At 36.6% G+C, this 26,981-nt stretch overlaps 2 protein-coding genes across 12 annotated transcripts in view; both read right to left on the bottom strand.

Moving 5' to 3' along the window:
* Window positions 1-9,363, bottom strand: part of eif4g3a (eukaryotic translation initiation factor 4 gamma, 3a) — a 56,823-nt gene extending 47,460 nt beyond the window's left edge. For 9 of the 11 annotated variants that reach the window (XM_055050408.1, XM_055050409.1, XM_055050410.1 and 6 more), the window contains exon 1: window positions 8,786-9,363. In XM_055050408.1, the coding sequence (XP_054906383.1) occupies window positions 8,786-8,940 (155 nt within the window). In that variant the 5' untranslated portion in view covers window positions 8,941-9,363. Of the gene's footprint in view, window positions 1-8,769 lie in introns of all 11 variants that reach the window. The other 2 variants (XM_055050413.1, XM_055050415.1) reach the window with 1 other exon arrangement.
* A 1,764-nt stretch (window positions 9,364-11,127) lies between these two features.
* On the bottom strand, window positions 11,128-25,329 carry ece1 (endothelin converting enzyme 1). Its single transcript, XM_055050437.1, has 18 exons — window positions 24,745-25,329; window positions 21,545-21,683; window positions 20,225-20,437; window positions 19,272-19,396; window positions 19,011-19,157; window positions 18,620-18,685; window positions 18,190-18,378; window positions 17,929-18,071; window positions 17,668-17,782; window positions 15,825-15,935; window positions 15,639-15,737; window positions 15,412-15,489; window positions 15,198-15,301; window positions 14,776-14,886; window positions 14,305-14,372; window positions 14,001-14,191; window positions 13,373-13,468; window positions 11,128-11,747 (listed from the first exon to the last, which is right to left on the bottom strand). Exons 1-18 carry the CDS (start codon window positions 24,868-24,870, stop codon window positions 11,571-11,573), a joined length of 2,298 nt encoding a protein of 765 aa, XP_054906412.1. The 5' UTR covers window positions 24,871-25,329; the 3' UTR covers window positions 11,128-11,570.
* Window positions 25,330-26,981: the final 1,652 nt, after the last annotated feature.

Genomic DNA, 26,981 nt, shown 5'->3' with positions numbered 1-26,981 from the left:
TTTCAAGCATGCAGTATCATAAGGTGAGAGAATATTCAAAACCACAGGCAAAATATTGAAGCATTGTTGTGATACTTGAGGAACAACTACACACGTGTAACATGGTGTATGTGCAAAAAAAAAAAAAAAAAAAAAAAAAAAATCCAGTGGCTGCCTGATGTGTCTTTGGAAAAGATTATGTCAACTGCATAATAAGGTGATGCTTGAGAATTCCAATGTCATTATGTCTTTCTATGCCAGTGAACAAAAAGTGAATATAAAGTATTGTGACGAATGTAGAGTTGAAACGATTCCGCGAATGATTGGAGTACCTCAATTATTAAAATTCCTTGAGGAAAATTTATCTGACTCGAAGCTTTGTTAAATTATGTTTATTATGTAGCACACTGTGTTCTGGCGCATGATTATTTGTGATGGGCAGTGCTCTTACTTCCACCTATGAGGGCTAGCAGCATGGTGTCAAATTGTGTGCCGTTTTGTGAGAGTTTGGGGGAGAATTTGGCGGTGCAATGGTTGGACTACAACAGCTTGTGTGGTGTCGGAATTGCATCATCACGGTTTTGGAGCGAATGGTAAAGAAAGAAAGATAGAAAAGAGAGAGAGAGAAAGACAGAAACAGAGAGAGGGGTTCGATTCCTCGGATAATCATAAAAATATTCTATAGAGTAATCGATTACTAAGATATTCTTTTTTACAACAGCCCTAAAACATTCTGCAACCGAGGGCTTTGAGTGATGAAAACTCAACGTTTTACTAACGTGACCCCAAACATCCCATAATCATGCTAACAAATAGCCTGAGGATAATTTTTACATAGTTTACAAACCAAATTTGAGGGTTGAACAAACTAATGTGCATTCATTTTTTTTTTTTTTTATCATAAAGTAGCTTCAACCACTCCTCCATGTCCCCTTGCCTCATAGTGACACATAAGCCTTGGTTAGAAGAGTAAAGCTGCTGTAGCTCATGCTTCATCATTAGCTTACTGTAAAGCCACTTAAGTGCTGAGTATGTGGGAGAGGGAGAAAGGCAAAGACATGAGGAAATATAGCCTTTCAGACAGCAGGGGTGTGATCAGGAGGATGATACTGTGTGATAAACTGTAATCTGCCATTGCTGAATAAATAAATAATTTAGGGGTGTAAAGTTAACAGCCTAGTAACTAAATAAAGGAAGACCAGGAACATTAAGCAAAAAAGGGTCAGAGTAAGAGATGAGATATTTCTGCCGACTTGGCTTATCCATCCAAACATCATATAAATTAAGGGGTGCTGTCGACAATATCATAACTTTACACATATGCAGCTTCTTTATTTAGAGAGGGAGCTGAAGGAATTGTTACATCTCATAACTATGGTCCAAGTTTTGCACAGACCTCATGGAAAATAGAGTATTATGTTTGAATGAGCAGATGTACCTGGAACTGCTAGTGCTGCAAGTAGCTTTAAGTGGAGGTACAGGAAGTGAGTGGAAACAGCCCAGATGGTGCAGATACAAATGTTTCTTTTCCCTGCAGGCTCACTGGCCACTTACAGTAATACACACACAGTGTGTATTTGTGTGAAGCAAAACTCACAAAGCTCCACAGCCTGTCTGCTGTTGCTGAGACTGCTCTTTCACTACAGTATGAACAATGGATGGATGAATGGTGGCTCAACACAAGCAAACCAGATCTTAATGGTTCTAGATAGCTGCAACACAAACTACAAGCGATCTTTTAGAAAAGTTAAGCAGAGACTCAGTACAAAACAAATACATGCTTCATCAATGAGAACTAATGAGAACTATCTGAATTCAAACCATGATGAACTCAAGAAAGTCAAAAAACATTGAAAGGAAATGCAACAGCCTCAACAACTGGTTAGAACATCAGAATAGGGCTGAATTAATTAATCATATTTATATGATTATCTAAATAATTGTCAACTAATTTAATAATTAATTGTTAAATGATGTATTCAGGCTCAAAAAATACAATTTAATGAAAACAAGATATATTCAGAACAGCAATTAGGATAAAACGGTGCAAAAATATATACATTTTGCTGTAAATATGTTTTAGGTAAAACTTCTCAAGTGACATAGCTTAAATCCATTTGGTTCAGATTTACTAAAGGAATGCTGTGAATTGAATTTTAAATGTTTATTTTCTTAATTTTAAAATAAGGAACTGAAATATTTGTTTATTTGCATGTTTTAATGTATTTCTAATGTTGCATTAAATATGATTAAATTAACATTCTGTACAACATGCCATTTTTTATTCAAATAAGCCAATTAATAATCAATTAATTGATAACTGAAATATTCTTACTTACAGCTCTACATCAGACACAAGCATACTTTTATTTATTACATGAATGTTTATTTTGGTGAAGAAACGATAGGTAAATTTGTGGTGATGGATTTAGCACTACATTGAGAAATACATCCCAGCTTTTACTTGGATTGTAAAAGAATAATAGTAATAAATAAGTGTTATTTCCCTATGAGTATAAAGCTGCTGCTGATGTGGTGTTGAAGAATTATTAGCTCATTGCTTTCTGAGGAAAAGTGAACTGTACAACTGCCGAGGAGACAAACAGGGCAAACACAAAAGCAAAAGAAGGAGCAACTTCCCTCTTGGGAAACAGTGACAGCAGTATGATGGGGAGGTTCGATTTCTTCAATTCTTTGGATAAAGTGACATCCTTTTGTCCATAAAACCTAAATATGTTACTGAGTGACATACATGACCAAAATGGGAGAGCAAGAAGCTGAAGCCCTTAAGCTGGGCCAGGAAATATCTGAAAAGAGATTTTTCAAAGATTTTATGGAGCGACTCTTGATGGATGGGCGTTTCGTCTGGATCAGTCATAGGTACATAACTCCACTTCAAGTCATATACGAGCAAAGTGGAGATGTGGTACTGTACTACTGTGGGCTGGTATTATTGAAGATGAGCTAATTGGACATTTTTGGTTTGAAGATGAGCTCAGAATCAAATCCCAAACCGACTGCCAGTTTGTAGAAGACACTTTCTTCAAGCAGTTGATTAGGAAGACGTCTGCATCTATCAAAAAGACAATTTTCATGCAGGAACAATGCTCATTCACATGTATCCAAGTACTCCTCCACAGGACTAGCCGGTAAAGCCATTGCATATTAAAAAGGTATGACATGCCCACCTTCCTCACCTGACCTAAACCCAATTGAGAACTTGTGGAGAAAAACAGCCCCCCTCTCTGAACCATGTCTGTCGATGCTGCTGCATAAAGAGTCAACCATCAACAAGTCAAGAAACTAATCAATGGAATGCTTATTACTGTTACAGGAAAGATGGATGACTATACTGGTTACTGATTATTTTTAATGCCAAAAATGCTTATATGAACATTTTTGAATTGTTTATAGTTCTCATTTAAATAAATGAAAATATGAAAAGTCAGTGGAAAATGTGTTTTTCATTTAGCTGCATAATACTGCACAATAGTGGCTCAATAATTGTGCACATAAAAACATTCTCCTAAGAAAGCCAAAACTTCACTTTTACCTTCTTAAACATTCATGTTTGAGATCTATTAACATTTTGGATTAACTGGGTGAATTGTAGTTGGTGATTACTAAAAATAATCTTCCAACTTAAGACTTGCCTAATAGTTGTGCACATAGTGTTATTGTGGTGTATAAAGGAAATTACAAAGTTTATTACACCTAAGGCAACACTTTGTAAGCCACTTTCCTTCAAGCTTGTTGGAGTATGTTTCTACCAATTTTGCACATCTAAAATTGACATTTTTGGTCATTCTTCTTCACACAGATTGGATGGAGACAATCAGTGAACTGATTCACTGATCAATCAACTGATTCACGTGAATTTATATCTTCAACATATTTCAACTTTGGTCCAAGCTCATAATTTTCACTACTTTGTTTTTTCTCTTCCCCTCTGTCACAATAAACCAGGCTTAATTCTATTCTTGATTTTATTGAGAACCAGAGTTAGGAAACACTCCTCTAAGCCAAATATCTGCTTTAATGTCACTTTTTTTCAGATTTTAATTCCAGGATCATAATTCTTCTACACACATTGAAAATTGTGGTGGTAATACAGCAATAAATAAATAAATTGATGGGGTGTGGCTCCATTGGCCAGGCACCGCACATTCCGTTCTGGTCAGCAGGGGTGTACAACAAATCCATACTGACTGTTCTTGACAGGAAAGGTTCAGAATGAAGACGTCAAGAGTTATTTGGGTTATCACATTCACAAACCCTAATTTACTCAAGTTGTATATCTTTGTACTTCAGAAAGAAATCTCCCTGATAAAAAGATGCACATTCAACAGAGACCGAAGCTCTCTTGCAGGGTTTTAAGAATATGGGAAAAGATTTTGCAGGAGCACTAGGGAGATTCTAACCTAGCAGCTAATAAATGAATAAAATTGGCTAGGGTCTTCGAGGCAGAACAAACTACTGCATTAATTTAAAAATCACAAATTAACCTTGTCTCACTTCTTTAAGGATATTTACTATAAAGCTTTCTGCAACAACAAAAAAGTAATTATTCTAAATATTGTGTAAAAGAAAGAACTGTCGGTATGCAGGTTGTCTTCATCAACCCACTCCCTCCCTGGAAGAAACAGCCCGGATGCTGGCTCATCTCAACTCAGCAGTTTATTTATAACAGTCCACAGTGAGTATGCTCATGAGAATATTTTGTTGTGCAGACTGCATACACCTGTCCCGAAATGCAGGAATGCACCTTTGTATGAGCAACCAGCTGGTTATAAACACAGCAAAGATGCACAACTGCAATGGTAGAACTACAGTTCACTGATTGTTACTGGAAAAGGTCCACTTGTGCAAACACCTGGTCTATGTTTCAACCATAAACATAAGGAACTTTTCAAACTTGCAGAAAGTGACAAAAAGGCGGAAACCCTTTTGAAGACAGATGAACCCACTGGACCATGATTGTGAAAACTGAGGGGATGCCAGAGGAAAAGATCAGGGGCAATTGGGGGAAAAGCCTACAGTTTTCTCAGCTGGGACAGCAGAGGGGTGAGGCAAACTATGGGGGATGGAAGAAAATGAGAGGGGGGGGCCTCAGCAAGCTGGGTGACCTGGGCTTTTGTTGGCAGATGGTGGGAAGCACCACCTTGGCCTCTCACTTCGAATGCTAAGCAGCAGCGCTTTTGTCTGGCAGGCGCAGCAGCAGACGCATGCGCCGGGTGTTTCTCGGACAACCAGGAACAGACACGAACTGTGTGTCCAAACACACATGCCATGCAGCACTGCCGTGGCATCTCAGAAAATCTCCACGCACCTCAGGACTCCATAAACACACACATTCTCCAAGCAGGAATTCCCATATGCCAAGAGCCCCCCTGACCAGACGCAGACCAGCACGCTCCCACACTCCTGACCTCAGAGGCCGAGGCGGAGCAAGAGGTCAGACGAGCAGCAATTCTCCGAGGGACATGTTCCTCGAAATGTGAACATTTTATTCGGTGCAGTACTGAGACAAGGCTAATAACACAGAGAACACACACCTATAAAATTTCTCATCAGAAATTTATTTATTTTAAAAGCAATTATATTAATTTGTTGTTCATTCAATCCCTTTTTATGATTTATGGTGTTACAACTCAAAACTAAGAATCAATCAATAGAATCAAATGCATAGCCTAAAACTACCACCTATACCAATTTATAAATCTGCAATACTGACAATGTTATACATTTTTTAATAATGTATTTACTGATTGTCTGGCTTTTGTCCATGACCCTTAAAAGTTGCATGTAGTCAAGTACAATTTAGGGGTGTCCCAATCTGATACAAATTTCAGAAATCAAATAGTTTAAATGACTTAAGATCATTATTTTAGGTAGGTACGGGTAAATGGATCAGATGTTCTGATAGCTAATTTTGTTAACTATCGTTTTCTGTTTGAATAATATCGTCTGACCAAGTTTTCTCATCTTCTCTAACAATCCACATTACAAAATAAGTAACAAAACTATGTATGATTTGTGCTGATATATCATTATCAATAAGGGAAAAAGTTGTATGCGGACACTCGAAAAGTACAAAACCCCAGAGGGCTCTGCAAGGTTGGGCCAAAATATTGAAATCAGTTCTTATTGCCACAGTTGCATGATGAAAATTGCATAATTTTCTTCTCAGCCTCGTATCATCTGCCCGTTTTTGTCACAAGCATTTTGGTGAATGTTTTCCCCCTCCTTTGCATGCGAAACTAACATGTGCAGAGTCAGGATTTCGGGGGTGTGTTTGCTTATGTGGAAAACAGCACCAACAACTCAACTTCAAGAAGCCTTAGTTTCAGCCACAAAGTTGGATGGATAGTTTAAAAGAACAACTGTATTAGGCTGTGAGGAAGGACATACTGATGGACCAAAACACTAAATTTTAAGAAACGCCTTGGTTCTCGTTCAATGCTGCGGGCGTGAATGTCCCAACAATGACTTCTTTTCTTTTTTTGGTCTTACAGTAAAATGGAAAATAAAATGAGATGTTGCAATTCATCAATTATTTCCTCTTCTGAAGGAACTTGTGAACTCATAATGAATGTTCCTGCCTATCATGATTGATGTGTTGACTATACTCTTGTAATCCTTCAATATGGAAAAACACCACAGGAACTCAGCTCGGTGTGTCTTGTGGACTTTGAAGGTGTGTTTGAAAACAAATGTCCCGAAAGCATGTGACATCAGATTTATGGTTCAACTTCGATCTGACTATGCAAGGCCTCTAAATGAGGGGTGTCCAGCCGTTGTACTGCTCCAATACAGCTGATTCAAATGGTCCAACTTCTTCAGCAAGTGAAAGTACTCCAGAGGCCTGCTAATGAACCGTCATTTGATTCAGGAGTGATGAACTAAAACATGCAGGATACTAGCCCTTGAGAACTGACTTTTGATAGCACAGCCCTAAATAATTTCACTTACAAATAGCCCATAATGAGAATCTGTTTATCAAATTGATTAAAAATCAATGTAAATACATATTACACTTATTGAGTCCTATTGCATTTATTAAATGGTCCTAAACACCAAGATTCCAATTCTGCTCTTTACAGCTAGATTAGTAGCTATAAAACCCATGTCGACCTAAAGCAATCAGGCTTTTCCTGACTTAAATCAATTTTTTTATATATATCTTGGCTGCTAATTTAAATAAACAAGATTCTTTAAGAGTTCAAATTGTGGAACGCTATCTACAAATTGAGAATGCATCATCAACTTTTGTTATACACGATGTGGTACTGCAAATAAAGTTACTAAAAGATGATCAAGTATCTATTTGTGTTTTTGTGGAATTCATAATTCCACATTATGAATGTGGAATTAATGTGGAATTAACAATTTAAGAATGTGGAATTCATAATTCCATATTATGAATTCCACATTCTTAAATTGTTAAATTTAGTGTAGAGTCCACAAAGTTGTGGAAATAAAAAGGCTAACTGATTTAGCATTTAAGATAGAAAATGAGAAAATTTTGCCACCTCAGCATGGTAAACAATCAGAATACTCAGCAGCTTTGCCTTGATATCCCTAACGTACAACTGAAAGTAGGAAAATTTAACAGTCATTTCAAACACGTTGAGTGAAAACAAAGACAATATACAGCAGATAAAGCAGTTTTGTTCACTCGGATAACCTCCAGGCAACTACAAAACATTACATAATTGTGTACTGAACTATCAGCAGCTGTGGGCTTTGCCCTGGGACCTGCTATACCCTGGTACTCACTGCCCTTGGAGAAATAAGAAACTGGGTGGCTATGAGGCTATGATTGTGGGTGGCAGGAAATCAGGTCGAGATATCACAAACTGTCAGATCACAAATACACATGGTTTTGCCAGTAGCAAGCAGAAGAACACATATACCTAATCCTCTCTTACTCACACAAACACTGATACCACGCTATGAATAAAACAGGAGGTGACAACAACGGTGACTTCACGAAACCAAAAGCAGGCTTAGGTAATGTTAGGCCACCACTGAGCTAACTGAAAGGTAACTGCAGTAGGAAGGCAATTTTATAGCAATAAAAGCTAAGCACCCAGGAACATACAGCAAGTGTTTTTTAAAGTTCTCAATTAGTAGTGCTTAAACAGTTCAGAGTGACGAGAGGTAGATCTGTGGTTTTGTATGACCCATTCAAGAGCTCCTTTGGATTTAACATATCTAAACAATTCCTAAAGTGCAGGCCTCGTGCTAGCCGGTATTAGCTCAATTACACTAAAAAAAAAAACTCAAGTCAAGGCGCTCAAATGGACGGAGCCCGTCGGCTATGCGATGTAGCATCCTCTAACCTGAACACTTGCCAAACACAGGTTCTGCCCTTGCTTTATCTTTGGCCGCATAGGCGATTTAATACGGCGGAAACATATCGCTAGTTTTTGATGAGCATTAAACAAAGCCGGTAACCGGTGCGAGCAACCTGTGCATTATTAAAAAAATAAAATAAAAACCGAGGTTACAGCTCCGAGACTGACATATCTAGGTAAATACATAAGAAAATATACAAAACCGCGTCAACTACTAAAAATCAACCTGATATTTGTTAGCTCGAATACCGGCTTGATTAGCTAACATTAGCACACTTAGCAGGCTAATTGTACCCTCCCCTCCCAGCTGCCTCCAACTGAAACCATCATCCCACATCCAACCACTACAATCTTCCAATAATCAAATCCCCTTGTCAGATATTGTCAGAGAATAGAGTAAGATGCATATATATGATCCAATTTGTGTTACCCATGTGAAAGGATACGAAGATGGTGGTACAGCGCCCGGCTGAGGAGCTGTTTGGGCTCCCGATAGAGCGGAGGTCAGGGTAGTCCGCAGTTGGTTCGACGGAGAGGGGACACTTCCAGGTCCGCTAACTGCGACGGCGGTCTTATTGACCACTTTCGGTGGCAAACTCATCGCAAAAAAAGGGGGGAAAAAAATCAAAAATAATACACTAATAAATACTGATGCAAACAAAGCTTAGCTTGCATTCATAAAGCAAGCGTAGCTGATCCTGAAGCAGGCCCCAAATCCCTTTAACGAACTGGGATAACGAAACTCGAATAGCAACACAAACGTCTTTTTTCATGGAAAGTCGCTGTTCGGATCAGCGGTGCTATTCATGGGGACGGTTGGGAGGTTTAGCCTCCCTCGTCCGTCCGGAACCGCTGCGGATCCGGCTCGGTTCGTTTCTTAAAAATGAAACAATCGCCGCAGTCTTCTTCCTCCCTCGGCGATTTACCTTTTCTTCTCGGCAATTGTGTTTTCTATCATTTTTTTCTCACAGAGATGGGAGACTTCGCCAACATGGCGTTGCGGCCGCTTTCAGCAGTCCGAGCAGGACAGATGATTCGGCAATTCTCGGCCAGTTACGGAGTCGCTCGGCTAATCAACTAACCTTCAAACACATCGCCTCATGTTCACAAAACCTGCTTGTATTATAGTAATGCTGTTATTGTCCATTGTTTGTAAATATTAAATACTTCATATAATTACATTTTAATGTCAAATTTAAAAGCGTCAGTAAAACAAAATGACAATATCATGTGGCCACAATTATATGCACCATGTTATATACTTACTTCTTGTAATTTCTAAGTTTTTATGAATCATAAATACATAAACAATATTTAAATAGATAGATGAATAAACAAAAAGCCACAAGCTCCTGAAGTACAAATTTAGTGTCGTTTGTCAATTGCAATTTAACACGAACATGTTGACAGCGCCATCTACCGTCCAAATTCAAGACTTACGTCTACAAAATAAGAATAGTGCCTACTGAAGATAAACTATAGTTTTATCTCGATAAATTAAAATGTCATCTAAATAATTTGTGAAATTTGAATTTAAACATAAAACTTGTTTATATTTGAAATAAACAAGTTGTATGTTGTTATATAAACATATAACATATCAACATATAAACTATGTTGAATTTCATTCAATGTAGTTTATAAAGGTTTCAAGTCAATAAAACCCAAGTTCAGTTACTCAGATAATTAGACTACATAAAGTTAAAAGGACAATTTTTTTGATACAAAATAAAAAAGCCCAGGTTGCATTAACTGCAGTCTTTGTCTCATCTTCATCTTGACAAAAACTTATAGATATAGATCATGTATGTTGTGTGATCAAGAATTTGCTGGTCAACCAGCAAATTTACAAAGCCAGAGATTTTGGTCATTGCCTCTTCTTTACTCTCTAACCAAATTCAACCTGGATTTTCTTCACAAGTTTTGGGCTCTGGCTCTCTTTTTTATTTACCTATTCTTCTACCAAACCTTTTCCTTCCACATAATTTCTATTAAAATGCTTGCTTGGATACAGCACATTGAACAGCCAGCTCCTTTAGGAATGATGTCTTACCCAACTTGTGGAGGATGTCATTGGCCTATCTGTGGAAAACTACCAAATCAGAAGTCTCTCCCATAGTTATGTTGGCTATACCATAATATTCCTACTGAAAAGTCTATTAAAATCAAATTATAATTTTTATAAATATCTTTATTTTCAGAGAAAGCAAATTTTAGGATTTCATTAGTCACCATTAGAATGAACAAATATGAACACTTGAAATCTATTATTTCTTGTAATGAATAAATGTTACGAATGAATGTTGCTGTTTGAATTGAAATACTGAAGTGCATTAACTTTTCGATGATATTCTCATTTGCTGAGGAGAAGCTATAGGTAAATGACACGTGAAATTAGAGACAGGTTATTTTGGCACAATTTTTTTTTTCCAAGATTGATTTTACTATACAAAATAATTTTGTGACAAACTTTTACAAAAAAAAAAAACAATGTATGTTACATCATAGCTTAAAAATTGCTCATGTTCTAGAAACAGTTTTATAACGTTTTTTTGAAATATTGCAACGGCTCAATGTCAAAGCTGTAGAATTAAAACAATCATACAACTTTTAAGTAACTTATAATGTTATAAAATATATATATATATATGTTATAAAATATGTTATTATATATATATATATATATATATATATATATATATATATATATATATATATATATATATATATATATATATATATATATATATATATATATATATATATATATATATATATTCTATGACAATATATATATATATATAAACCAGAGCAGATCCAAGCATAGTTTAAGATATTATACATACGAAAAGAAAGAAACATCACTTTGTTTCTTTGTCACTTGTAGAACAGGCAGTTTGCATAATCTGAACAATCCCTGCTGTTTTTTTAACTATGTAATGGGATTCTAGTGTAGAAAACAGATTTATAGCTACATTTAAACTGAGGAAAGCTATTTTCTACACTAATAGTTCTTGTGGTGAGCAGCAAACGTTGCGATCTTCCACATGTAGCAGGCACATGTTGTCCAGATAAGGATCCTGACAAGCTGACAAGTTAAGTGGGACGACTTTAAGGGTTTTAGTGGTTCTTGTATTTTCATCCAAAGAGACTTCAGTATTGTCGGTATTGTGGTATTTTCTCTGTACCCACTTCACCATTTGTTGAAAGACAGTTCTAGACGGCGAGGTGTCACCAAAGCTCGCACTTATGTTTTGGGTTCATTGGAGCATCTGCTTTACAGCCAAAGTGCTTTGAGAATTCCCGAGAGTTGGAGATGGTACCGATGACTCGAAATCTTGATGGGCTGTGGGGATCGGTGATCACACCCTCATGTGAGCTCTCAGGTGTCCTAACAGCACACCATACCTACAAACCAAAAAAGAAAGAAATTTTTGTTTTTGTTGTCTTTATCATCTGTCCAATTTATGGCCAGCCTCTAGGATCACAGCTGTTTCCTATATCTTTAATGAATTGTTCTAATATCTCTAAGATAAACACCTTATCTGAGGCATTTTTGGGGTAAGTGATTTAAATGTTATTACCAAGATACTTGTATGTTTATTTTGTAGTGTTTTAATTACAAATTTCTTCCACGTGTTCCTTTAGTTATTCACCAGCAAAGTGAATCAATGAGCTCCAACCAGTGAAAGGAAAACCTATTTATACAAAATGTTTATGTCTGAGTGCTTGTGTTTTTACATCAATGAGCTAAAAAAATACTAGTTGGTAGCATAACAAGTTAAAATGAGCCAATGAAGCTTCACTTTAAAGTTAGCTTAAAAGTGTTTATCTCCACCACACATATCCTTAAATCAGAATCATCCCCTTAGAAAGGTGTGTGGTTGACCACTTTTAAATTTATTTCTAAACCAACTTAGCTTTATGTAAAAAAGTAATTTCCCTCTGAACGTAACAACTTCCAGTGTTACCTTTGTCAACAATAATTGGATACAAGTGTTTGCAATAACTGACATCACAGAAGAAATTCTGCCCCACTCATTTCAGCTTAATTGTTTTGGGGTCTTCTTGATCTTTTCGGAATGGCCAAGACTAGACTTTAACTTAGTTTTTTGTTGTTGTTGTTGGAGGACTTCATGGCCAGACATTCTCATTCAAGTTTTTCAGCAAGAGAGAATTCATAGTTTGATAAATTACACCAAGTTGGCTGCGTCCTTAAAAAGCAACCACAGACTATCACACAACAACCAAAATGTGTGACTGCTAGTATGTTTTCTAAAATGTATAAATTTTTTGTCCAACACCGACATTAAGTGATAAAAATGATGCAAAGCTTTAAGTGTAGTTTTTGTGCTTTTGTGACCTTCTGAATGAGTTGATGATGTGTACTTGAAGTAATTTTAGCAAGCAGTCACTCCTGGGAAGGTTCACTGCTGTGGATAATGTTTCTTGCTGTAGTTTCTTGCGGTAGTTTTGGAGTGCCAGACTTTCCAGACTAAAAAGTCTGGCACTCCAAACTGGGACTCCAGCTTTGTCAGTTGTGGGCTTTGTTTTAAATTTACGCTTTAATTTCTTTATCTTGGGACAGGGTGTGCTGGTGAGATCTTTCAGTCAGATGAATTATTGTAAGTGAATCCTGGATTCAACAATTCCGTCAAAAATCTGACTGAATTCTGACTGAGTTGTCAAAATTCAGCTGAACTTTGTTCCTGAAAACTTAGTTCAGAAACTGAATTTAGTTTCCCAAAAATGTGGCTGAACACAGGTAAGCCATGATTTAAGAGGACTAAATGTTACAAATGGCTCGATCCTCTTCTAAATGAAATCCTAATTTGAAAACTGATTTCTATATTTACTTCGATAAACAATACAAAAAAAAAAGCAAAAAGAAGAAATCTGTCAGGAAGCAAATACTTTTCCACCAGCCTATAGTTACATATGTTTTGGCTTTTAAAAGTAGAATGAAGCTGAACCTTAAAACATAATGCCAGTACTGTCAGCAGAGGAAAAAATATCTAGTGAAATATACAAACCTGTGCAAATCCAACAAAAAACAGCTGATGATTTGTCATTCCCAGAGCCGGCAGAGTTGCTTCCTCGCCATTCTTTTTGATCCAGTTCACATAGGCCTTCAAAGCAACACATTTTCATGTTACACATATGGAATCAGTTTTCCCTCCTCATTGAAAGGTACAATGTTTACACTAGCTTTAAGTTAGACCAATGTTGCAGACAAAATGTTTTTGCTTCCTACTCAGTCATTGCTTCAGTTCCCTGTTACCTTCTCGTTTGCTTCATAGCATATGACCTTTGATTACATGGAAAGAATGTGTTCATGTGAGGAAGTAACCAGAAGCTGACAAGGCCATTCATAACCACCTGTTGCCTTTCCAGACTTCACTGTAGATGGAACTGCGTACATTTTCCAGTGCAGAAAAATCAAGATGACTATCAACAACCTTGACACCACAGAAACACGGCAGGAATGATCACTGTCTGACTTTATACATGGTAAAACCTTACAAAATTTCTACAGTTCCCATGTGAATAAGGATTTATAATAATTATGATAATGAAAATCACTTATCAGCACATATAGTAACAGTGTCCTTTAATTTCTTTAAAAAATAGCAACAAAATATTTTTAAAATCAAATCCCACCTTATAAGCAGCTTTTAATCCCCCGTTGTCAGCAATGTTCTCTCCCAGTGTGTGTTTTCCATTCAGAGGCTCTTTATTAATGCTATAATTGCCATACTGCTCCACCATGCACTGGGTCTGCCTCTTAAAGGCCTCCACAGACGAATTCTTCCACCAGGGGCGCAAATTTCCATCTTTGTCATATTCCCTCCCTTTTAAATAAGTCATGAAGCATGTCAGAATCTTTTAAAAAATGCCTGTTTTGCAATTATTATTTGAATAAAAATGAAATATCTTTATGGTTTTCTTTCTTTTATTTACAAACCTTGGTCATCAAATGCATGAGTCAGTTCATGACCCATGACAACTCCAATTCCACCAAAGTTGAGAGCTCTGTAAAAAAAAAAAAGCACCCAAAGTTTAAAAAACAATGCTGTTATATGAGTAGAAATAGTTGTTTTATTTTGGGAAAGACATTATGCTTGTAAAAGAAGAAGCAAAGGTGAGTCTACATTATTTTTTTAAAATTGGACTGTTTTGAAATGAATAAATGCTCAAATTAAAGGTTACTATCTTCCAATTCAACTGCTGTTATAACCATCAATTGCTCTAATAATTGTAGAATAAGATTGAAATTAATTGCTTAAAAATCATGCAGTGTAGTTTTCTGAATTTTTGATTTAGATTCTATCACTGACAGTTAAAGAGTACCAAAATTAAAGACTTCTCCATTATTCTTCACAAGTGGTAAAATTATGGACAACATGATGGACTTGACATAAAGAGAGTGACATACTTGGGCCACGATCGACTATAGAATGGAGCCTGCAGGATCCCAGCTGGCAAAACCATCTCATTTTTTGTCGGGTTGTAATAAGCATTTACAGTCGGAGGGGTCATGCTCCACCTGCAAAACAAGAGCCGTAGAGCTTAAAGAAGCTTCTCACTTCAAGGTCACAACAAATTGAGAATAATGATTTGCTCAACCTCCATGCCAAGTGGACAACAGATCAGTTCAGAGGGCATGAGAACAGTAAACTAACCTCTCACCCAACACTGCCTAATTAAATACAAGGATCAGTTCAGTGGAGAGAAGCTGGTTGCCTGGGAACATTTGTGGATGGTGGCAGTATTTTGCTGAGTCTTTACAATGGGAATGTGTTTTTATCAAAGCATGTTCCCCCTCCAAATGAAGGTGGGCGGCGTTGAGCAACTCACTGGTTTCTGTTGGGTGCTTTCCTCAGCTGGTCTGCAGTCACTCTGGCTGAAAAATTGTAGTACTGCATGACATTCTGGAAGTAAAAATCTGACACCACCATAAACTAAAAGAGAGTAATGACAGGGAACGGAAAATGGATTTATCTGTTTTAAATCAATCAAATGGGATTAGGTGGTACATAAAAATAGCATGTCCTTTTACAGAGGAACTTACATCATTAAATACTTTGTCCAGCTTTGTAGCTTTCATAATAAATTCCGGATATCCAACCATGTTGTAAATAGCATCTGCCTACCAAGGAAAAGAGAAAAAAACTGTAAAAATCACATATTCACACCAGGTGGCAGCATTGTATTTTACTGCCACTTAACTGTTTTGCAACAACAGTCCCCTAGTGATAGGGTTCATTGACCGAAAAATAATCAGTCTCCTCCTTTTACCTTTTCCTTTGCAGCTTTTTTTGTATCTGAATCCATCCAGCTCACATCTTGCAAGCTATCCTCAAATGCCCCTTTAATTTCAGCAACCATTTCTTCAGCCTGAAGTGCAGACAAAACAGAGATAAGTAAAGTAAATATAGAACCCCATCATGTCATACAGCAAGGCATTTTGCATGAGACGCTTACAATGGCTTTGCTGTCCTCTGCAAAAGTGTCCTTGACAAAGAGGGCACCGAGAGCAAAGCCCAAGGCACTGTCTGTGTCGCTGACACACAGCTTCCAACGTGGAGTACAGCTCTACAAAAACAACAACAAAACATGTCAAGGACTGAAACTGTTCTACATCACTTCACATGTTTTATATGTTCTCACAAAATAAAAATGTTCAATTATGGTCACTTCCTGAAGTGTATTCTGGGCTTGTAAATCTGGTATTATAAGTAATATATTTTAAATTTTTTTTAGAATGACTGAGATGATTAATGTTATGACTATATGATTAATGTTACTTGGTAGATTTGGATTCAGGTGTAAGTTTGTACAAGAAGAATAATGGTGAAACTGCAGCAAAGTGCAGTGTTTCAAGAAGGTGGGGTATCTCCAGTAAAATTGCAACACTTAGATCTAATATCAACATAAACAACAACAGCAGAAGCCCACACATTTCCATTGGTTGGCTATTTTTATCTGACACAAAAAAATCGAAATGAAACCCCCCCCCCAAAACTTCAGCAATCGAGAAAAAGCGTTGTTTTTTAGCCAATTGAAATTTAAATATGTCAGCGCATTTCAAATAAGGATTCTACAATAGTTTTCTTTTCACCAGATTGCAGGTGATATACAATTCCTGTTTGATAAAGATATGACTGGGTTAAAGGAAGGACAAGAATACCGCATGTTCAAAAAGGAAAAAATGAACAAGGTCACACTAAGGAAGTGAGTAGAACTCTGAGCAAGCAAAGCAGTAAAAATCTACTTAAGCACACAGATCAGGATGGAAAAAGAGACACAGCTGCCCTCTCACACAAAGCACAAACACAAAGACACACACAGACAGATAGAGTTGGTTTGTTTTTACAGCTTGAACTCTGCAAGAAGCACAGCAGGAGGAAAAGGATCTGGCTTAGATAAGGGCTGGGGTCACTGGAGCTTTTGACAGTCAAACCGTTACACACATACAAGATTTCACTGAAGGGTTACTCAATGCATGGACCTATGTTTGAATAGTATAGTTAGATTAATAGCAAATATTCTGCTTTAAATTTATACATGGTACTTTCCAGATATAATCATACACTTTGTAAATTTTATCACAGTGGAACCACAAACTTCATTGTACTTTATATGGATTTTAAGTGACAAACTGAATTGTAAAATTGGGCAGTGAAAGGAAATGATACATGTTTATCACAATTTTGGACAAATAAAAATCTTTTGACAGTCTTATGTATATTCTTGCAATTGGTCTTTAATTATGGTGCAGATCTTGGGATATTCAGGGCATCACTAATAAATTTGTGAAGCATTTCTGCTCACAGAACAAAAACCAAAAACATAAGATTTTAAGGAAAACCAAAGAAACTGAGTTTCAGAAATTACACTCAGTGATGTGCCAGATCATCTATCAGTGTTTGCTTTTAATATTGGGTAAATTCTGCTTCTCTGTTGGCAACTGCACCCAATTATCTGTGCCCCGTAAAAACAAAACATGAGAAGAAATTAATAAGGAACTACATAATGTCAAGAGGAAAGTTCTGAGAAATTATGTCCTTGTGGACCAACTTCACCACCACTGTTCACTGAACTAACAAGGGAAAATAACAAACAGCCAAGCAGCTATCTTAACAACTCTTCCCAGCTTCTTTTTTTCCGATAAGGTGACAATATGGCTACAAATTTATTAAGATAAAAATTAGCTGCCAAATCAAATGTGCATAATATCACTATTTATATTTTATATGAACAAGTTTGTGTTAAATAATTATCTTGAAGGCCTAAATGTCTGGGTGTTTTTTTTGTTTTTTTTTACCTTTTTAGTCCCATACATGACTTCAAGGAAACGTTGCTCTGCATCTTGGAATCTTTGGTCTAAAACGGAAACCATTTTTCTCACCACCTTCATTATCATGTAGTTGTTGAGTAGGCTGCAAAAAAAACAAAAAAAGAACATTATTGCTTTCGCTCACCCTTAAACACTATGGCCCTTGTGGGAGTCTTTTGTCTTTGCATATATGTCTAAAAGAGCAAAGCATGCAGTCAATGTTACTAATAAAGAGGCCTATAATTCTACCTTTTATTTGTGTTTGATATGAGCTCAGAAATTTTCTGGAGGTATTCTTTGGCATAGACAACAACAGGCTCTGACTCATTAAGTGTCACAGGTGTGAACACTTCTGTCAGATAAGGCATCCAGTCAATCACAGGAGCCAGATCCTGCAACAGGACATGAATGAAGAATTAGAGTGCTGAACACAATGCCTGCCATTTCCCTCCAGACTCACATGAAAAAGATTTGTGTTTCATGCTTCTTTTAGCCAATGCCGTCACTCACCTTCAGGTCTTTCGCCTGTACTTTATGGTAAATTAGCTCCTCGTCTCGCCTCTCCTCCAGAGGCACTGTGATGTTAGCCAGGGTGGTTTCAAAATCCACAATTTCTTTCATGAGCGTCTTTGATGTCTCTTCCGAGCCACCCAGGAGAACTCCTAACTCCACCAGGAAGTTGAGGTACGCTGTGAGATACTGCAAATCCACATGAGAAGCAATATAAAATAGCAGTAGTAGAGGGGAACAATATGAGTGTGTAATTCAAATTAACTAGAAGAGCCATTTTAAGTATTCGTGTGCATGCTAATATTAGGACACACTTTATGACACACTTTAAGAAAATTTAAATATTTATTATTCATAAAATTTGCATACTTGAGGTTAAAACTGTAAACACTTCACTTGCATTCTACAGTGTATAATTACTATATATTACCTTTTCATTGGCTGTTTTGTTGAGGTAGTAATCCCTTGAAGGCAGTCCCAGGCTAGACTGATCCACCTACAGTTAAGAGACACATCCCATGTGTTTCTTCTATTTTACCACTCAGAGAGAACATGTTTTCATTCCTCAGTTATAAGCATGACTTATAACTGAGGAGCAAAGGCTTGCAACAGATCATCTCTCTAGAACTGGTTAATCTCATCTTTCAGGAAAAACAGATGTACACATGTCCGAACGACAGCGTGAGGATTATCACGAGAATGTCATGCATAAAATCATACGCTTTAGATGCGATATCATTGAAAATGTTCCTCAAAAAGGCGTTCCTCACATATCAATATATAGCTTCGATAAATAAATGCATTAAGTAAAAAATGCATACCTGAATGACATTGCTGTTAGAGTTTTTGGAGTCTGTGCTAACAAACACAGTGAAGAAAGGGGAGGTCCTCAAGCTGGCAGAGACAGTTCGGAGAACTTCTTGGAAATTGTCCTTGTCCCAGGGTTCAGTCAGAGCCCACCCTCCTATCTGAAATGGACAGGAATTAATCAGACTGAAAGTGATGCAAAAAGCTGGAAGCAATAATCAACAACAGAAACTGCACATTTGTTTGATGTGTAAGTACTCGTAAAAGAAGCATACCTGGCTGATCAGCTGCTGCAGAGGCTTTGCTCCTAATTCTTCAATCTTTGACTCATTCATGCAGGCCTGAAAGTATCGCTGGGCTTTTTCCTCAGCCTTACTCAATCCTTTCATAGTTGTGTTTTCTGCCCAAGTATACAACAAGATAAATGAGGACAGTAAAAACAGAAAATGGCTTTATCTTACTTTGGGCAAAGTTTAATTATCATTTGGAAGAATTTCTGTTGAAAAACCGAACTTTAAAACATCTTTGGTTACTCTTTAGCATGGAGTTCCACGCGGCTCTACTCTCATTTTTATTTCATCAATGCTTTTTTGTGTTACTTAATCTTTTACAATTGCTTACTCATTTGACCTGATGCCATTAAACTTTTATAACCTTTAAACCTCAGTGAATTGAGGAAGTTTTGATACTACTAAATGTTTGAAAAATGCTTCAAACATTAACTGGTTGTTGGATAATTTATTCCAACTGAATTTGTGCTCCTGATAGTTTGCTCTCACAGATTCTGACCATGTCAGTAAAGTTGACTGGTAAGGACTTGTTTTCGATTCCTAAATCAAGACTAAAAGCTAAAGGCAGCAGAGAATTTTCAGAATGTCTTCAGCTGATTTTAAATCATGATTATGCAAAACAAAGGAATCTCATTTCAACAGTCTGAAAAGAGCAGCCCCCTTAAGTTTTATAGCAGGTCACTAGGAATGCAAGGAAATTTTGGTATGAGGGTTAATGTTGTGGTGTGTGGCTTTAACAATTAAGTAATATAGAAAGGAGTTTGTCCATAAGTACCCTTAAAGTCAGTACTTTACAATGAATTATAAAATGGACAAGAAACCAATGAAAAGATATTAAAACAGAAATGATGTAAGCCGCCATGTTTGCTTAAAAATCTTGCTCCAAAGTTTTGGTCCAACAGAAAGTGAACGTGGGCTTTTTAAATGAAGACGCTTACCTAACAAACGTTTCATCACAAGCATGTTGTGCTCCCACAAGTTGCTAAAAGGACCCCAGCGGGACTTCCCCTCTGGAAGAGGGTTGTTCTTAACCCAGCCCCCACAAGCAAAGTTGTAGAAGTCATGGCAAGGGTCCACAGATCTGTCCAGTGCTCCCAGGACAGAGCTGGTGACAGTAATGCATGGCTCTGAAAGACACAGGCCTGGATGAGCTGTAACAGAAAGATATTAGCAAAAAAGAAAAAAAAAAAGATTAACATTTTAGATATTTCATTTTCTGCTTGTGGGAAACAGTAGAGAATTTGAAAAATATTTCATGGTAATACAAATATGCATGAGGATTTTCAGAGCATCTGGAAGCTATCATTTTTTAAGCCAAAGAATACAACCTGGAGGGAATACTTGTCCCAAGAAAAGTCTTTTATAAATAGTCAGCTGAGAACTGACTAGGGAAATGTATCATCTAAACTATCACTAACTCTTTATTGTCTAATTGAAGAAAAAGAAATGACTAACAGATTCATTTAAAAAAGGAAGCAACTTAAAGATCAGTGTGAAATTTCTTTTGTGTACCCACAAAAACTGTTAAGGCTCAGTGTTCAGAGAAGAGAAAGTATGTATTATTACTCAGTACATAAACAGCCTCGTTCATAACAGTTGGCCTAGACTGAAACCTTAACCATCATCCAACCGGATCAGGAACGAGACAGAGACTGATGCAAAATTATGAGCAGTGGTGAAGTTAGGCTTTCCCAGAACACATTTTATCCTTGTTCCTTTCATTATTTAAAAGTGTGATCCAACATGCCATCCTGAATAAGAGGAAGTGGCATTCTGTCTCCCAAGGGAAAATTGAGGAAACAAACACTGAGGAGAAGCAGCCAGTCGAAAAGATCTTTTCCATTGTAAACAGGCTCAAGGGAGAGATTTCAAGCAGCTCAGTGCTAAGGTGTGGCCCCAGCAAAAGGAAAAATAAATGAGAAAGTACTGTCCAAATTATGCGCATGATGTGCATGAAGCCAAAAATAAAAGTACTTTTGCTGGAACAAGTGAACCTGCAAGCAAATTTCTAAGTTATTTTGGTTCAATATGATTTTTTTTTATCATGATTCTTATCCTTCCTGGTATTTATGCAAAACTAATCAGCTTCTTGGGCTGTTAAATAACAGACATTAGAAAAACAATTTACCCATAACTGTATGTGCACTATTTTAAGAAAATTGATTTGCATTAATTGAGCAAAAACAAAAAAATTCCAATGAAACTTTATGTGTCTTTGCAGTTAATGCCTTTCAGGGTACAAAAAGCCTTAAGCTCACCTTGATTATAAAAGACTCCAGCAGAGATGAGTGATATGAACAGGGCGACTGACAGGAGACACACTAAAAACAGCAATCCCTTCTCTTTTTGTGTCTTGTCCACCCAATACATGCTGCTCCGGCCAGGCAAAAAGTTCACCTGTGCATAGAAATACACACATAAAGCACATAACTGAACTATTTGAGTTATAGATAACTGGTAGAAATGTATTTGCAGGGTTCAATCACAAAGATTTAAAGCTTTAAAATACATACTGGTTATTTTTACCTTGATGAATTATCATAGAAAAACTGCTATAGATTTCTGAGAGTCTGGATGACTGGCTTAATTTCAGAACACAATGCTTTCTCTATGAAGCATACTCAAAAGTTGGAAAAAGAAAAGGTTACACATCCTTTTAATTGTTTCCATTGACATTTAACATTGGCACAGATGTTAAACATGTGAAGACATACACAGACAGACATTTTTTTTACTATGATTGTATTTATTGTCTATGTCATTCAACTTGTTTTTTTACACTTGTAATCATATGTTCTCTTATATATTCTGGCATTCTGTTTCCCCATGGTAAAATTGAGAAAACAAACACTCATAAGAAGCAGCCAGTCGAAAAGATATTTTCCATTATAAACAAGCTCAAGGGACAGATTTCAAGCAGCTGGGTGCTATGGTGTGGCTTAAAGCCCAGTTCACGCTACAAGATTTTAAAATTGTCGGCCAATTCTCAAAACGCGAGAGACCGCACAGTCGGCAATTAAAAATTGTAGGTATAACGGTTTGGATCGTAGAGTGTGAGTTTCACTCAGGGATGTTCCAATTCAAGATATGAAATACCTTCAAATTCAGCTCTACCACACCTGAATTTAGAGTAGGAAAAACAAACATAGATAACGACGTTGAAGCGGTAACTTCAGACTTATTTTAACCCAAAAAAGACGTAACCAAAAATCAAATCTTTGGATCAAGAACAGGAGACATCGCGAGCGAGGACTATATTTGTTGCGCTATAATATGGAGGTGAGTTTTTTCTTTCTTTCTTTTTTTCCCCCCTCATAACAAATACTGCTTTTATTTTTTTCGGTTTTGTCATTTAATTAACCGTCACCGTTTACTTATAAGTTTATAATTTTTTGCTGTGTTGATTTTGTTGTAGGATATATGCATATACTGGGCCTTGTTCCAGGAAACTGAATGATCGAAACATCAGAATAGCTTAAACTAGAACAAAACATTTCCTGCATATCGTTAGTTTTTAGAAAATCAGATGACAGTTAGGCTATCCTTTTTCCCCCCAAATGACTGTGAAAGGTTAACACATTAATTACTCTGAAGACATTGGTATGATTGTTTCCTGACTGGTTAGTTGCCATTTTTTAACATATCTTTTATTGATTTTTTTTTTATCGTTTGGTTTTCTTCTACTTGTTTTTTTATGTAAATTTGGACTTTGAGTCTATCTATCTATCTATCTATCTATCTATCTATCTATCTATCTATCTATCTATCTATCTATCTATCTATCTATCTATCTATCTATCTATCTATCTATCTATCTATCTATCTATCATCTATCTATCTATCTATCTATCTATCTATCTATCTATCTATCTATCTATCTATCTATCTATCTATCTATCTATCTATCTATCTATCTATCTATCTATCTATCTATCTATCTATCTATCTATCATCTATCTATCTATCTATCTATCTATCTATCTATCTATCCATCCATCCATCCATCCATCCATCCATCCATCCATCCATCCATCCATCCATCCATCCATCCATCCATCCATCCATCCATCCATCCATCCATCCATCCATCTAATTGAAACCCGCATGGAAGTTAATTGTGATTTTTCAGGCATAGCTTCTGAAACCACACAATATTTTGTCAGTTTTCTGCACTTATATATTTTGTCTCTATTTGCTGCTGTATTTAGACTACAAATAGATTAGCACAGCATAACAATGCCAGTACAAAATAGTGTTTCAACATCTTGCTCTTGCGTCACATCGCTTTTCTGATTCAACACCACACACGCTGCGATAAACGAGCCAAGACAATCGAACATGTTGAATATCCCAGATTTTAGATCAAAGCGGTCTGAAAGATCGTGTAGTGTGAACTGGTCTTTAATCATGTTTAAATGATAATGCTGTGTGTGAAGCATTTTGTGTTCACAAACGTGATGTGTTCAGTGTGCTACATAAATACAATTTAGGGTCTAATTAGAAAAGTCTGGCTGTGGGAGCATGTTCAATCTGCAGCTTTTCACAGTTAGTAATTTAAGCTAATTAACCTAAAACAACAAGAAAGAATTAGATTTGAATCAAAACAATAATTAAGCTCCACAGATACATTTCTGGTTGATTCTGAAACAATCAAGAGTCTAGGGAAACAACAAAATGATCTTCTGCACAACTTTAAATTTAGGAATTCAATTATTTACTAGACCAAATGTACAATAAAAAGAAATAAGTCGAGCAAAAATTACTATGTGTATTTTATGGTATGTAAATAAACAGTTAAACCCAATATCATATGTACCCCTGATACATTTGTGTGTAGAAGAAGAATCAATATCAGAAAACATTTTATTGTCATTTTATTTAAAAAATGACATGATAAAAACCTATTTATGACCTTCTCAATAATTATTTGAGAAAATCTTTATTGGAATTGCATGAATCAAACCTTTCCTAAAATGGCTGACTTGTTTTTTGCATGTTTCCACTGGCATTCAGACAATTTATCTTTGGTGATGATCTACAAGTCTATAAAGTTGGAACACATCCTTGTCATCACCCTAATCTTTCTCTCCCTCCACAGATTCTCTTGGGGGACTCTGTCTGGGCCAATCGAATTTAAACTTTTTAATCATTTATTATTTATTCACAATCTCTGTTTACACGTCAGTAAACACATCAAGAAGAATGTGTCTTGACAGACTTTTTGGGAAAAATTCAGATAGACGTTAGAGATGTGCTTTTGATGCATATGTAGTAATAATAGTGTTTAATTTGATTCATGCAAAGCAGTGTAGCCAGTTATGTTCATTTTGTAAGCCTTTTGTTGAAGTATTTACTTGAAAGTATACTGTTTTCTAGAGTATGAAGGGTTGAAAAGGACTGACAATGCAGCAGTAAAAATAATGACTGATTTTGACCTAAATCAGTTTTGGGCTTTTACCTGCATGGGTGATGCGTAGACATCGTCACTGGTAGAGTCCACCAGTTCCTCCTCATCTAATGTAGCTCTCTTATAGGTTGACATCTGAAAAGTCAAATGAAGAAATGATTCTCTGAGTGCTTCCATGTTCCATTCAAGCCCGTATCTTTCCCAGGTGAGAGATGTGAGAGAGTGTTTTCTATTGTTCCTCAGCTCTTGAGGTTTCAGACCAGGGTTGTCCTTTAAAATCCATCAGGAAAAGTTCTTGTTTTTCAGGTTGAAACTATTTAATCCAAAAGACAAACCCTCTTTTAAGAAAATAAAAAATTGTCAGTCCATTTCTTTGAAAGCACTTTCCCTATCGACACCTCTCGCAGCCCCCATGGCTTCAGGCACAAAGAAACACGTAACACCTAAAATCTTCCTGAAAGTCCCACTAAAAGCTCCTTCTCATTTTCCCTCTCTTTCTCTCTTCTTGGACTTCCTCCTCTGCCCATTCTATGCAAACACGGAACTAGTGAAAAACAGGAAAGAGGTCCGACTTGAGCGATTTACATGACTGAGACAGAGCGTGCGCAAGTGATTGTGTGACGATGTGTGTCTTTGTGTGAGCACATTCCTCAATGTGGTTTCACTTAGGTTTAGGGAGGGAATCTCACCGCTACAGCACACCCAGTGATGTTTCTATAGGACGAAACACACTCAGGGGTGGTGCATCGAAACAAAAGATCCTCCTCCAACTGCATGCTGCTGCTCTCTGTTACCTGAGCATGATGACCATGTTCCTTAAAATATTAAATACCAACCAAACTGTTCTAACAGTTAATTAGAATTTACAGCCAAAATTAAGTTTCTGGAGATATTTGTATAAGACATAAGACTGCTAAAAACGATTTTCAACACTGATGTAATTTTACAGCAAACACAATCACAGAGATTGACAACAAGACAGTTGTCCAACACGTAGTCATTAAAACTTCTTCAAAATGAGAGAAGGGTATAAAATATTATTAATCAAAAAGCTGCTTGCTCTCAGAATGCTGGAGTTAAGGGAAAAGAAAAAGCTTGGTAGGAAAGAGATACACAGGCAGAAAGAATAATCGCACTTTGGAGTTTTTGATTAACTTAACAAAGAATGCAGCTGATTAAGAAGTCACCACACATAAACATATCTAACACATGAGCTATGACTGTTGCAGTTTCTGTGTTAAGCCACTTGTGAACCAGAGTTAATGACCGAAGTCACCTGACAGCAACAGAACTGTTTCTCAGTGGTCCAAAGTTCTCTTTTCAGATGAAAGTCAACAATTAATTTAAGTTGGACATCTACATTTCAGAGTCTGACGAAACAGTGGAGAGTCACAGAAACGAAGTTAATGGAAGTCTAATGTGACTTTCACACAATTAGTTAAAACCCATCTGCTGCTGTCAGTGTAAAATCCATGCAGATGTCCAAATAATTTCAGTAGACTTCATGCTCTAATCTGCCGACAAGCATTTTGGACATATTGATTTCATTTTCCAGCAGGCCTTGGCACTAACACATGCAGCGAAAATATCAATACTTGCATAATTTTCTTGACTTCAGTGTGAATTATTGGAAATCTACCTTAAAATAAATCCCTCAGAGAAAGCAAGGAGTATTGTGAAGAGCAAGTTAAAGGACATCAGACCAACTGATAGCAAAGAGCAGAAGGTCGCTATTAAAGCAAGTGGGGCCTCATTACACCTCAGTAGAGCCAAACGCTTACTGGCCTCATGCCATGCTGAATTGATACAGTAAATAATGCAAAAAAGGTCCCAAACATTAAGAGGAAATACAGTACAGAATACAGACATATGTTTTTGTAGGTATTTTCTGTGTAAAAATGTTTCTGTTATTGAAATTAGGTAATATTAAAATGTTCTGCAAAACATTGAAAATAAAGTTTTTATTAAATGTAAGCCAGCCTGGCCTGCTTAATTCTTATGTACCCTCAGTGTTCAGTCTAGGATTTCTCCCATTGAGCTGGATTTCTCTGGTAGAATTTCAACCTGGCTAATCAGGGAAGTTGGGAACAGATTTTGATTTTCTGTGATTTTATGTTTCACAATTGTAGTCTGAATGTAATTTTTCAATGGCAGCAGAGGATGTGAGTGAAGCCATTCATGTTGTCCACAAATCCAAATATTAAACAATTAAAGTTGGAGCAAGAGGAATGTTTAAGACATTTTATTGATGGCAAAGATGTCATCCAGCTCAGCACTTCTCTTTTCAC

Source organism: Poeciliopsis prolifica, unplaced genomic scaffold, assembly GCF_027474105.1.
Source record: "Poeciliopsis prolifica strain line A6 unplaced genomic scaffold, Auburn_PproV2 SCAFFOLD030, whole genome shotgun sequence".
Lineage (NCBI taxonomy): Eukaryota > Metazoa > Chordata > Actinopteri > Cyprinodontiformes > Poeciliidae > Poeciliopsis > Poeciliopsis prolifica.
This window is presented reverse-complemented; position numbering and strand designations above follow the sequence as displayed.